General features: G+C 39.3%; 1 protein-coding gene across 2 annotated transcripts in view; it reads right to left on the minus strand.

Annotated features, from left to right (window-relative positions):
• nalcn (sodium leak channel, non-selective) overlaps window positions 1-15052 on the minus strand; it is a gene marked incomplete at both ends in the record, with an annotated part of 63689 nt that extends 48637 nt beyond the window's left edge. For both annotated transcript variants that reach the window (XM_080038731.1, XM_080038730.1), the window contains 10 exons: window positions 777-863; window positions 4516-4620; window positions 4923-5065; window positions 6225-6376; window positions 10325-10453; window positions 10578-10717; window positions 10848-10931; window positions 13123-13305; window positions 13774-13914; window positions 15011-15052. In XM_080038731.1, coding sequence (XP_079894857.1) covers window positions 777-863; window positions 4516-4620; window positions 4923-5065; window positions 6225-6376; window positions 10325-10453; window positions 10578-10717; window positions 10848-10931; window positions 13123-13305; window positions 13774-13914; window positions 15011-15052 — 1206 coding nt within the window. The remainder of the gene's footprint in view (window positions 1-776; window positions 864-4515; window positions 4621-4922; window positions 5066-6224; window positions 6377-10324; window positions 10454-10577; window positions 10718-10847; window positions 10932-13122; window positions 13306-13773; window positions 13915-15010) is intronic.
• Window positions 15053-15123: the final 71 nt, after the last annotated feature.

Here is a 15123-nt window from a genome sequence, read left to right on the forward strand (position 1 = left end):
TAATACAAAAGCATTTGAACATCAAGATATACAGATTTGTTTGCTTTTGAAGTGTCACTAGGGATGGCCATTTAGAATTTTTTCTTTAACCGGTTAACCACCAGAATTAACGGTTATTAACCGGTTAACCGTTAAGATTTAATGTAGCTTATTTATAGTGAAATACATGAAGCATTATAGTAGGCCTCCCGACCTTTTTTTGTTCCAAGGACCAGCATATTAATTTAAAAACAATTCAAGGACCAGTAGCCAATTTAAATGCCTACATTTTGACACAGCTCTGTTGTGAGAAGAGGTCTAGTATGCGAATGTGAAAAAAAAAAGTGCAATAAGTGACTGAAAAGGGACATTTACACACACACACACACACACACACACACACAGGCTTAGGGGATGGGTAGCCTACCATCATTCATTCTTTACCGACAGTTGGCATTCTTACATCCGGTTCATCAATATCAAAATAAGAGTCCGGATTTCAGAGAAATTAAGAGGATTTTTTTTTTTTTAACCGTTTAACCTTTAGTATTAACCGGTTAAAGATCTTCTTAACGGTTAACCAGTTAACCATGGACATCCCTAAGTGTCACACATTTGATTCCAGACACACACATACGTACAGCTCAGCTTTGGCAGTTCAGGTACGTTTAGAATTAGTGTCACCTTTCACACAGGCTGAACATATTTCATAGAATTATGTGTGTGTGGGGGTGTGAGTGTGAGAAACACTTTACACCATCAGCATCAGCAGCATATTAATGATGTGGTGTGTTTACCTGGAGGCAGGCAGGCGCGCGGCCATGTGGTTTGTTGACGTCCACAGCAACAAGCTGCCATCCCCCAGCAGAGTCTTCATGGAACATCTGTGGCACAAAGATGGCACATGAGGGGCAGAACGAACACACGAACACACACACACACACACACACACCTTGAAATAGTACTGGACATAATTCAAACCCACACATGTAGCCCTTTGACTACATTTTCATAAGACATCTGTGGTCACAAAAAAAGCTAAAGGCATCATATTCACAGCTTCGTACCCAACCGAAAACAGAATGATAAATACAGTATAAAGGCCTGAGGACCTAACACCCGAGAAAATAAAGATATCACAGCAGAGATTTTAAAATGTACAGGACAGCTGGCTCACTAAGTAATATAAACAATCGCAACTGGTTTCAAATACTGTTGCATGCACCTTATACTTGGCAGAAGATTTATCAGTAAAAACTTTGACCTGCTGCTGGTGCAAGAGGAACAGTATGGGATTACCAGTCAATTTGATTCATCCTCTGGGGATCATGAATGTCTGTCCTAAATGCATGGCAATCCATCCACATTTTGATGAGATATTGTCATCAGGACCAAAGCAGAGAACCAACCGACTGACCCAAAGGCCGACCAACAGACCGGCATGGCAAAAAGCTAATAAAAATGGAACCCCTATTGCAATTTCAATGTTGTGTTTGGCAGATGGGTTGGTAGAATCCACAAACCAGAACTTTTTGCATGAATGTCCCTTTTACTTTCACTTAATAGTTGCAATAAGCAGTGGGATGAATCACTTTCTATCATTAATTGTTTCTGAATTGGTGCGACTGACATACAACGAAACTGTGGGAACCAAGAATAATTTGAAGGTTAAAACGTTCAGTTGAATTACACAGGCAATACAAAGAGTTGCTGCTTGTTCCATAAACGTGTGCATAAACCCTTCCAGCAGTCTGCGTCATTATTCATTCTACTCCGTAATTACATGAATGCATATTCCTCTGATCAGCCTTGTCTTACCTGTCACATGTCTACCACGTTGTATTACATCCTGGTAAGCCTGTTGGTCCCACTCTAAAGTTTGTTATCATCTTGTTTTTATAATAACATGGCAAAGAGAGTACAATCTACAACCTTGATGTCAAACACACAGGGTTAAATATATTCAACTTTAGACAAGCTAAAGCAGACTTCAATTAAATTCAACCTCAAGTTAAGCCCCTTAATTACATATCCACTCATCCCCCCAAAAAGTGACAAATAGCTTGATCCTGTGAAGCAAAAGTGGGTTTATTCCATTGTCATTTTATCAATGCAGTTGATGCAGGCTTTACACACTAATCTCTATTGAGAGTCTCAATAATCTGGAGACAGTACAGCAAAGTCAAGGAATGGGGAGTGTGGCATAGGTTGCGTCTCCCACTCACCACCTTGTACCAGCCTACCTCTCTAGGGAACAGGAAAAAGGGAGCATACTGTTTCAGCCTCTGTGATTGACGGTTAAGAGTCACACCACAGCTAATTAGTTTCCCCCCTCTAAGATAAGGATTGGGGCATGACGACGTGATTACAATTAATTTGGATAATGGAAAGAAAGGCTAATTGTTTTCAAGGTCATAGCAGTATATGCATGCCAGTGGCAGCGGCCTGTTTTCAGTTGTGATTGAAGTAACAGGTTTAGTATTTTTGAGTTTGAATTAGTATTGAATAGAGTGAACTGCTTATCAGACAAACTCCTGTATGATTAAAAGTTTCAAATGGAATTAGAATCGTTGACAAATCCAATACAGATGTTAAACTTCAGATATCCTTGAGTGAAAGGCCCATTTAGCTTTTCACGTGCAGATCTATATATCCACCAATCATATACTTAAATTATTGTTGTAGTCATTAGTGTTTTAACTGGCTACTGTCATCCTTACATCACCCTATTTAGTTTTATATATTTTCTGCAAAAACTAAAGTTATTCAGCTCTTCAATAAATAACTATGATTTTCTGCCTTCTTATCTCTGCAGTTCGCAATTGTACTGTCATCGTAAATCATCAGTTTCACAAAATACTTTCTCTCTCTCTCTTGATTTACCCTGCTTTAAACCCACGTCTTGCCCCCTTTTCAAGAAGCCAGACTGTAAGTGCGGTCGAGGCAATCAAATACCTGTCACAGAAAAATATGCATTAATCAAGAGCAGAATAACAACTCCTTTCATACTTTAAAGGACATTTGTAAGACAGCTAAACGTAACAATTGAAAAAAATGTCAAGCCAATGCTAATCACTGACATAAATGGGTACTGTCTAGACTGGATGATGAGGAGAAATATGCAGACAATTATAGAATGAACCTCCCAAACCTGTCAAACCTTTCTTTTGTTATTGTTGTCCTCTCACCCAAACCTCCTCTCTATGAGATTGAGCGTGTTTTTTTTCGACTAATAGTTTGTAAATATTCCTTATTATTGGGCGCTCCGGTGGCATAGTGGGTAGAGTGCGTACCATATAGGCTCAGTCCTTGTCACAGTGGTCACGGGTTCAAATCCAACCCGTGGACCTTTACTGCATGTCATCCTATGCACTATCCTATCAGACCTTAAATCTCAGTAAATTGCAAGTTGCTATTATTTTTTTTGTTGCCTTATCATTGAAGCATCCTGGTTAGACCAAACCAAACTACAGTGTCTGAAATGGTTCTTTTAAACACAAATAATAAGAAGCATTTCTTCTCCACGCTCTTTCCACAGGTCTACCTCCTTACCTATCAAATTGTTGGCCACTTGCATCTTTGACCAGAGACATAAATGCTACCCTGAAGTTAGCAAAGCAGACCGTCTCTTCCATGGTATTCATTCCATTAAAAAACAAAGAACGAAAGAGAATCGGTATAAAAGCATACAATGCTGTCTCCCTTCTTAATCATTTTTCATAATCAAACTCCATGAATCAAATGTTCCAAAGATGCAGGAAAATCTTTAAGAGGTCAGGGTTAAAGACCTTGTAGAGAAGGGCCTCAACCAGACTTTCCCAGATGTTAGGGTTTACAGTGTCCATCCAACAGCATCCCCACCACTTCATCCAGATCTGATAATACAACTCAAACATCGATTGTCCATCTTTGGCCAAAGGGGTATAACCACACAAGCCAAATGCTTCGGAAAACTGGGTAAAAATCTATTATCCAAGAGCTTGAATCCAGAGCGAGGTGGCTGAATAGAGCAGAATATACAGTAAATCCTCTTCCCATAGAGAGATGACATTTTAAATTACAAGGACCAACAGCAGGCCTTCACCTGCAACCCGAGGGCCCGTTTGTCAATTTTCAATTTTCATGTGGCCTCTCTTATAATTAAGCAGATATGATCTCCTATACTCCGAAGCCCAATGTATTAGGAAAAAAAAAAGAGAGCTGATGGTCTTCCGGCCCTAAGGCATTTATTGTGAGGCAAGCGAAGGTATGTACTGAGGATGACCATGCACTTTTGTAACACTTGAGAAAGTCATCCCTGTCAAAATGTGTTTGTGTTCTTCTGAATTCATGCAACTTTAATGAGCTAAACTTTGATGAATTAACAGATTTTTTTTATTCACTCTGTACCAAGATGACCAGCTTTAAACAAAAGCTGTTCATGAAATGTTTAAAATCAGGTCAGATGTACAGTAGGGACCACATACTGAAAAGTTGTGTCCAAGCTGCAGTTCTTTGTTAGCGTGTGTGTCTGTGAGTGTAATACTGTGGTTGTACCTGATTTGTGGCAGTGGAGGTGGTACTGCTCCTCGACCCCCACATCTGCTGAAATTGCACTCTGATCTCAGCAAAAGTCTCAATGATGACCGCAATGAACACGTTCTGCAAAAAAAGAGAAAGATAGTGAGAGAGTGAAACGCAGACAGAGAGAGAGAATTAAAAAATAAATCCCAGAGTGCAGGTCCGTCTCCTGACTTTCTGTCACTATGTGTGACGTGACATTCTCTCATTAGCTAGAGAACATTCTACCTACAAGGGGAAATCGTTATGTCTGTAGGTGAAAGATAAGGTTATGTCAAATAACCAAAACCCTTTGGTGTTCAGCTATCACCTGCTGCCATGTTGCGGGAGCTGAAGGCATAATGAAAAGTGCAGAAGAGAGAGGGAGAGAGACTGGCTCTAACCTTGACAAGCCACGCCAAGAAGAAAATGAGAGTTATAAAGTAGAAATAGGAGCGCCAGCGAGGGAAACTGTCGATGGCTCGGTACATGAGGAACACCCAACCCTCCTGTGATGCAGCCTCGTAGACTGTGAAGATGCTTGTGCCTGAACAAAAGACACAGGAATCAGAGAGATGTACAGTTAGATGTAATGCAGATATTTTCCTTATCCTATTTTATTATTGTTCAGTGTCTGTCTGTTACTTGTACCCCTGTGAGCCTCACATCAATTGGCCTGTTAATACTTTGAGTTTCTCATTTCTGCAGCGTACAGGATGACATATCCAAGTACCAAGCTTTTCCTCCAACTCTAAACTGCCTGGCAGACTCATTCATCTGATGAAATAATCTTTAATGCATTTTTCTTCTCACTGTCACGGACAATTTTAATCAGATGCAGCTAATTAACATAAGCAGTGCGAGTTGGCCCAACTACAAAATGTGAAACTTTTGGCAGCTCTCTGCAAATGAACTCTGTGTACTTAAAACATTTGGCCAAAGATGGTTTAATTAGGAAATAAAACACCACACCAAATTGTTTTAATGTTTTAAAAGATTGTGAGTGACCTGTGGTCTTTTGTGATTAAAACAACAAAACAACTCATTAGTAAGTCTTTCTCTACATCATTTGGAGACAAGTAACCATTCTGCCAGCTGTCATGCCTCAGACAGCTGGCAGATCAGTAACAGTATTTTGGACTTCACAGTTCTGCTATTAAGCATCAGATCACTTTTTTAAGATAAAAAATACTCAAACTGTTTTAGGAAGTGAGAGCCTTTAAATAAGATCGACCATAACAATAAAATCTTTTTTCTACAATGCTTCAAACTAAAAGCTACATTAATATGTATACAGTGTGCTAATAGGCCAACACATTTAGATTGTGAATTGCATACAAAGTGCCATAGTCCAGTCTATAATGTCTGAATGAAAAGGTTACTTGTGAATCTCTCATTCTCCTTCGCTATGTAAATATTAGAGGCACCGTGCTGTGCACTGACACTGGATTTGTGCAACATGTAGCTGATAAGAAGGCAGGGTGCTGCTGAATGGCACGGCTTTACAATGAATCTGTTATATAAAGCGCTGTAATTCTCTCTCACAATTTCTAAACACATTTCTAAACAGAAAAGACTTTAATGTGAAAAGGAAACAGAAACAGTTACAACTTGCATGTTCAGATAGTTGTTTATATGAAATGTTTTGTTGTAATCATAAAGGTCTATGTTTGAATCCATTGAATGTGTCAGTGTATAGCTCATACCTAGTTCATTGAAGCCACTATAACCGAGCTCCTGCCGGCTGAGGCCCAGCTCTTCCAGGTCCATGCATTTGAAGCCATAGGGACACTGGTAGCCCTCCCCATCAGGAGAACAATGGGTGTCTGGGATGGACAGGCTGTTCCATGACACATTACTGACAAAGAAAGAAAAAATACTTTATTTGTATAATATGTACATGCTATGTATGCAACATGTGGTACTTGGAATCAACATCTAAAAGATTTAACACATTTACACTAAAATGTGTAAATAACAATGTTTGAGGGTGATACTCTGCTCTACAAAACAATCAGGGAGATCATGTCGATTGCTAGTGAGTAAAACCTTTAAAATATATTATAAGTATATTTTTAAATGGCAATATTCTTGGTCTTATAGCAATAATCAGACATTCAAACACATAGGCAGGAGAAGCAATAGAGACAGTGGCCCTCCTCTCTCTTTCCACACGCTTGTCTCTTAGCCACAGGTGTTATTGCAGGAGCTGCTTGATTTCTCTAATGAAAATGAATGCCTTTAAATTGGCTGCCCAGACATTCATCAGGATTGTTTATTAATGGCTACAGGATCAGAAGGGATAATTTATTACACTATCACAAAGGGCAATCAGAGGCATAGCCATGAATCCCAATAAAGCTAATTACACTGGGTGAATGATACCACTGTACTGTGTCTTATCAAAGAAAGGTCTGTGATGACAAAGGTAAGAAGATAAATGAAGCTTCCAATTTGAGAGCAACATGTCCAGTAATAACATGGTGAGTCAAAGGAAACGCAAAACATATTTGTGATAAGAAATGTTATATGATTGGTTTTCTGAATCAGTCATTAAATCAAAAAGCAAAATCAATTTGGAAAGCTTTGCATTATAGAAAATGTGAGTTCCTGGAGTCAACACTCTCCGCCCCGCTCGCAAAACCCGCTCTTGTTGACAAATAGTCCACAGACTCATTGGGTTTAGTACATAGTGTATACATATTATAACTATATAATAATAATAAAATCAAATCTAATGTTGTAGACTTATATATTTAGAATTAACCTCAAACACGGAAAAACCCAATGTGCACTTAAAGAAATCTACAAAACACAAATGTCATCATCCAGTTCAGAAGATCGTATTCACCTTGTCCAAATCTATGCACATTATTCATGCCATGGAGGTAAATAGCAAAGAGGGTCAATTGCCAAAATCCTGACATCCAGAATAGAAGAGGAGACCCTACTTTGTTCACAAATACAAAACCATTTTCACATAATATCCATATCAGAAAATGTCTCCTCTGCTATTTTTCCCCTAATATCCATGTAATCCCTTGTTTGTGAAAAGCGAGGGAGCTTTGACCTTGCACCAAGGGCATTCAGCTGATGAGGATTAGACCAACCTGACCTTGTGTGACATATTTCTAAAACAGCCCATTAGAAGCATTTCACAGCAGCAAACAAATGAAGTCAGAGCCCTGAATGAGAGAATGTCCTGTGCTATCGTTCTTGCTACTAATAATAATCAATGTATGCTGTGTCTCTAGGGTGCTTAGGGACACTATCAGTAAGGAGAGATAGATGGGTAGCTGTTGAGCAGGTCTGAGCTTAATACCAATCCTGGACAATGGGAAGTTTTAATTATTATAATGAGTGTTGGCTCTCCCTCCAGCCTGGGGCTTGAACTGTGATGGTTGTTTTCTTCCCCTTTTTGACTCCACAAGGTTTCCCATTCCCTTCACAATATCACCTTCCTCCTCAGCTGAATGATTTGATGGTACTACTGTGTTTAAATACATACTGATTTTGCAATGTGCAAACACTGTCACACCTCCCCAATCCCAAATCTACAAAGTGTGTTCTGTTAACATGTAACATTGTTTCACTTTAATCATAATGTCCAACAGACAATTAAAGATTGGGTCGGATAAATAAATAAAAATAATGAGATCCTGTCTAAGTTTCTAAACTGAATGTTTCTGTACTTCAAATAACTATAATTTAAAAAAAAAACAGTAATGGAAGAAATGTCCAAACCCTGACCAAAACTGCTCCTGAATACTGGAACAGGTTGTGGAGAAGATGTGCACCACATAAAAAAAGCAAATGAAATGTGTGAGGCTATCTGCTTAGACAGTCAAATTGATCACAGAAGATGACAAGGATCCGCAGCAGGTGACAGTTGCTGACTGATCATGCAGCTGACACATCATTGTTTGGCTTTGCAGTAATTAATCAAATCGGGATTTCACAATGCGTTTTTATTCAAAGGGGGAAATATGGATTGGTCAATCGGTTACACGCAACACTGGAACGTGTGACAGGGTGAAGTTTATTTGAAGTATTAGGTTTACCACACCGCATGCACCTTTTAAAATCAATGAATCCGTGTAACTGAGCTCTCATACTAAACGTACAACCACGGCATTGTGCAGGGGAAGGCTATTGTTTTCAAGAGGCATTACACAGCCGTAATCCCCTCAACAGCTGGTCTTCAGACAGCGCAGTATTATGCATAAAGGACCAGACTGCCATTAAGTTGGATGTTAGACATTTGGCAAAAAGTCTGGTCTACTATTACTAATATGAAGAAGTTAATTCATTCTGATAACAATTGTTATTTTAATGGGGACCAAGTTGCTATCTCTATTAGACCCTCGATAATGTCCAATATATGTCTTTTTGTCTTTTTCAAGTTCCATATGCTTTTATGCAGTGTCTAGATCAGGGGTGTCCAAACTACGGCCCGCGGGCCAACTGCGGCCCGCGGCCCGCTTTTTATTGGCCCGCGGCCGATTTTAAAAATATAATGTAATATGGCCCTTTGAAAAAAAAAAAAAAAATAATAATTTTTTTTTTTTTTTTTTTGCATTTCTTAGTTAACCCTCTAGTGCAGGGGTGTCAAAACTGATTGATTGGCCCGTGGCACATTTTAAAAATATAATGTAATATGGCCCTTTTAATTTTTAAATAATTTAAATGCACTCATTATATTACTGAGAAATATGTCCCATAAAAGAAAAAGAGCAACAAGCCCATCCCAGAGGACCCTGAATAATATTTTATTTTAGATTAATATTATTATGGAAAATGTATGTGTCCTTCTCCAATAGCTTCTAATTCATCTGACACAGTGTCTCCATTTTTTTTTTCTTACAAAATTCTTCAGATTTAGCCTCTTAATTTCCCTCTCAAAGTGCACCAGATTCATGCATTTCACTTTAAAAACTTTAAAAAATCTCACGGGGGGGCATACCCCCGGACCCCCCTAGGAGGGTCAGGACCTCGGCTGGATACTGTTCTCACCCTGCTGGACATTGGACGCAAAGGCAGAAAACACTGGGTGTATCATTGGCATATAAACAAGAGGGGAAATGTGTCTGTTTAATGTGCAAGGAAAGTGTTGCCGTGAAGAAGGATTACAATTTACGAAGACACTATGAAACTAAACATCAGAGCAGCTACATGTCCTGATAAATGTGTTATTTTTGCAAAGTGGCCCGGCCCTTTGTAGATTTTTCTGTATGTGGCCCTCAGTGAAAAAAGTTTGGACACCCCTGGTCTAGATCATCTAAATTTTGCAGATAATTTATTTTAGATTTACACTGTAATAAACTGCTAGCCCAGTTTAAATCTCTGGCTATATGCATTCAAACTCTTGTATATCTGCATCAATGATTTTTTCCTTGGATGTTTTGCACTTCACTTGCACCATTTACTGTGATAACAAAGACCGCCAATGTATGCTTCTTCTAAATAGCTAAACGGTCCTACTTCCTATTAACCGTTATTGCTTCAGTAAAACATAAATGCATTACTTCCTTTAAAGCTGGGAATGACAGCGTTCATCAAGTGCTTAAGGATGACGGGGCAGGGGCAACCTTAGCTCAGTTGGTAGGGCGCCCCCCCCCCCCCCCCCCCCCGGGCCGGGCCCAGCAGAAGACCCGGGTTCGATTCCCGCCCGCGGTCGTTCTCTGCATGTCACTCCCCTCTCTGCCCCATTTCACCTCTGTCTCTCTGCACTATCAATAAAGCATAAAAAAAAATATCTTTAAAATAAAAAAAGGATGACGGGTCAATAACACTGCTTAGCCCTTACCCTTTCTGCGTATCATTAGTAACACAGTGATGGTTGAACGTTCCAAACATTTGAACACCCAGAATTCCATAGAGCAGGAGAAAAAACAGCAGGAAGATGGAGACACTCCAGATCTGTTCCCCAGATCGCCTGCAGAGCACAGAGTAAAGAAAGGCAAATCATATCAGGCCCAACATTTGTTTTACATGTACAGCTTTTCATTTAATGTGGAGAGACAATATTGTATAAATATGCTTGTGACAGTTTTTTGTACTTAAGAATGTTGGTGATGCGGGAGCGAGGCAGCTCAAAGCGGAAGTATATTCTGAAAGCCCGTATCATAATGAGCGCTCGTGGGATTCTCAGCATTCCCCATGGAGACATCTGATCTACCAGGTCTGCTATTTCAAACACCTAAAAGAAAGACAAATTGATTGTTAAGCAGTAAAAACAGCAGCTACTGTACTACGATCGCCTGCCTAATGTCAAGCTGCACTTGAAACAATGACAATGTATTCCAGAAAAGAATAATGTTGCAATATACCTGCAGCACCAGGGACACCCAGATGAAAAACACCATGAATCCATCAAACATACACCAGCGGTCCTTTACATAAGAGTTCTCCCCCTGTGCAGAGAGAAACAGGGAGGGGGGGACATCAACTGTGAGACAAAAGGCTAAAAATGAGAGACAGGGTACCCCCAGGATCTCCATGTTAAATTTAGGACTTTTTAATGCCACTTAAAATGAAATGTAATGCCAACCTCAGGCCATACTGGCAAAAGTAGGAAGGATATTCTGCGAATTCTGACGCATTTTAAGATACATCTAATAATAAACTTGTATTATAAACTCACATTAATATACTCACATTGATATACTGTAACAATAGCTTTGTGAAGTATGTGTATACTCTTAACAAAATCAAAAAGTGCTTATTTGTCAGTAAACAAACCCTGCCCAAGTTTTTAAAAGGGCAATCGAAAAATGTAAGACCTTTGTAAAGAAAGTTCACTACTCTGTAAAGAAAATCCATTCCAATAATGCCTTATTTTGAGAATATTAAATGCAATGCTTTTGTAATGCTTTTAAGACCCTGCAGGTACCCTGGAGAGAATAACTGTTAAGAGAAGAGCTGAAGCAAGAAATATGAAAGTGAATAAATAAAAAATAAATAAATAAATAAATATGAACTATGATTACTATATTCCAAGGCCATATTTGTATGGGAAGCTGATGTATTCTGCCAATCGCACAGCTGTGACGATTTAAGGATTTAAAAACACTTTGTGGTTTGTGGAAATTGCCTATATAAAGTGCCAACCATTGCCTTCTGAAAACTGCCACAGAAAGCTTTTTATTTAGATAGGAAGCCTTTGTTGTTTTCCCTTACCAATGCTTTGCCATTACTTTTTTTTCTACATACAGACAAAATCGTCTGTTCCCATTATGACAGACAGACAAAATATTCAAACGCTGCCGTTTTCAACATGATAAGAACAAAATTATGAAGTCACTGAAGTGTGAACAAACTGAAATGTCATGGGGCCAGCACACTAAATTACCACTTACAGAAGGAGGGAGTCTGTAAGAAGCTTTTAGGGGGTCAATCTCCCAAAGGAAGAAAAGCTGCAAATCGGAGGGTGTGTTCTTGAAACACTCTCCGGAGAAGACCATGTTTGATCATACATTGACAAGAGCAAAAGCATGCAATTACTTTGCCACGCTATGTGGATTGTGTGTTTTGTGTGGGCACTTTCATTAACAAGCTGCAAAAAATACATCTTTCAAGTGCCTATGAATATTGATAGACACGTCGACTACTGAAATCTGAAATTAAATATACATTTTAGAAACCTTAAGACAATAAAACGTTGAGTTATTGAATTTTACCTGCTACACACACCTGCCATAAACAGATAAATGCCGTGCCATTTTACAGACAAACACGGGTTTTACTGTGTCTCCCTTTAAGAACAAAGTATAAGAAAAAAGAAATGTTCCAGTTTGATGGTGATTCTTATTCTGTGTCCTCCAGTGCCTCCTTGCTTGTTATCCTTGATTTGCCAATTAAGCTGTCCACACTTTTTATGGCGGTAATTATGGGCCTTTCATCCGCCAGCTGTCCGTTTCTGGATGCTTCCATTCAACATTATCTGTGCACCTTGGATTTGAATTGTGATGAGTCATCTGGATTTACAGCGCACTACAACTAGCAAGGTTGAATAACATGGCAAAAAGAGGGCCACGCAGAATCGGTTGACAAACCAACATGTGTTCAATCAGGCTTGTCCTTGTTCAGCGGATGTTAGGGCTCCCCTTTGTTTACCTACTAGATTTTGCAATAGCTGGCTTAGCGGTTATGAATGAACTGAAAACAAACTTTTCAGTGGCCCCCATGTTGTTTGAATTATCAACTAAATATGTATTTGTTGAAATTCAGCCAATCATTTCAAGACTTAATTCGTCAAAGTGGTTTCCAAGTCAAAAGGAATCAGCATTTCCCTCTTGACTTTGATGTGTTTTAATATGAGTATGTGAAGCAGATAAAAATTTGATTGAGTATCGTTAAGGAAACAAAATCGTAAATTGTTCCCTGGAAAAATCGGACCCATGCAAATGCATTAAAAATAACTCATAAAAATAGCATTGTTTTTGCTGATGGTCTCATTTGCTGTTCCAAGTCATTTATCATCATCAGAGGAAAAATTAGACATTTCACATATAAAAGTTCCTTGTAGGAGATTCAAGTATTGTGGGATGGCAAATTTTGTAAGCATTTTTTATTTCTTGTTATCTATGTCTTGTCGGTAGCTACCTTGATGATTCCTCTGATGTGCATCTTTGCGATCATCTCGGAGGTGTAGAGGAACATGAGCAGTGTATCCAGAGTGAATGTCACATACTGCAGCGGAGGGTAATGCTCGAATGTCTTGGGGGTGTTCATACACACCGAGATGACACTGATGATGGCGCAGGCCCGCAGCAGGGTGTGCACCCACTGCAGGGAGAGAGCAAAACAAGAGATAATGACACAATGAAGCTACATTATGTCGTTACATTCTTCGCTGTATAGCTATTTGGATGGTCTCGACATATTTTTTAAAATGTCAAGGGAAATACATGACTTAAAGGTGGAGTCAGCGTGTCAGAAATATTGTTGTCAAAATCAGTGAATATCTCCTCACGATTCGCTACCTGTCCATACTGTGTGCACTGAGAAAATCCAGTGTTAGTACAAAGCCTAGGCTCTGTAATAGGGCATGTTGATAGCAACGGTGGGTCCCTTTTGTTTACATTCCCTTTGTTGACAAACCTGTTAAGAGAGCCTAGGCTGTATATTAACACCAGAACTTCCAGCGCGCACAATCCTAAAATATAAATCACAAATATTATAAATAAATGGAAGATTTTTAAAAAAGCAGGATTTGGTTAAGCTAGCCCAGACATGCTAGTATAGGGCACTCACTGGTTTGTTGATCCAGAAGATGTCAGTGCTGTCTGTGAGGGTCTCGTCCGGCCCAAAGTCGGTCATGGGCTGGGCCTCCACCCGTGAGCTCTGTTTCCTCTTCAGCATGCTGGGGCTGGCTGTGCTATACAGAGAGTGGATCTGACCCAGGGAGAGAGGGGAGGCGGACCACACAGTCACCAAACATACATGAGGAACACAAGAACACTCTGGCTACATCCAAGTCTGGGCAGATGTGGTACCAATTTCCGTTAGTCCAATCATGTGGATTACGATCGAAGTAAATGTATGTACTGTGTACTTAAAGCAGCTCAGCTCACTTGGATTGCCTTAACAGTAACTAACTCGTATACCAGTGGAATTATTAAGAAAACTAACAAGTGTACAAAGCTTCAATTTACCGGTAATAAAATATAGTATCAAAGCATCAGATAAGCTGTGTGTCAGTAGTGGATTGTTGTGGTGTAATCACATGTACAGTAGTATTAGGCTTGAGGATACTGTTCTGCAACATAAAACTACCCTGACTTGAATTGCCAGATTTGTGTACTTTTCAAATCAAACATGTGTTGCGTTGTTGAATGGCCAACGTGATACACAAAGTAGCACACATGGAACACAGGGCAAGCGTATTCACATTGGAACAGCTCCAGTAACTTACCATTTCAAAAGATCACACATGATCTTTGTAATATTGAACACCAAGGCACCATTGGATTAAGCTGTACAACCTAGTGTGTACAGTGTGAGGAGGTGTGAGCCGGTGTTACCTGCACACTAAAAATCACTGAGCTCAAATCTGATCCAATGTTGGTCAATATAGCATCGACAAAAGAATAGGTTCACTTTACCCAGTACATACAGACTGAAGACTATTGACTTTATGATTATTTACCTAAACTATAAAGGGCCTAACTATTAGTAACATATTTTTTAAGTTTTGAATGTCATATACACATTGCTCTGTATGACTAATACATTTAGGACAAATTTAACGTGAAACTTGTTTAACACTGAGGAAAAACAACTCATTGCAGTGGGTAAAGTAAGTTAACCAAGTATTGGGGTTCGGTGCAATATTAACTTAAACAGGGTCAATCTTCATCCCAGTAATTTTCTCGTGTGTGCACGTCCATGTCTGTGTGTATGTGTGTATGCAGAAAAAAGGAAATGTTTTTCAACATAAGAAGAAACTCAAGAAGAAATGACAGTCTGAATGGAGACAAAGCGCACATACCAAAGGGAAAAGTAAAGCTGAAATTGCTCCAGCACTGCACATAACATGCGATCAGGCAAACCCTGTAAATAACACACAACAGTTAGTCAACAGCAATGGTTCATAATGGTGTA

The sequence above is a fragment of the Ammodytes marinus genome (assembly GCF_949987685.1).
Source record: "Ammodytes marinus genome assembly, chromosome: 12".
Lineage (NCBI taxonomy): Eukaryota > Metazoa > Chordata > Actinopteri > Uranoscopiformes > Ammodytidae > Ammodytes > Ammodytes marinus.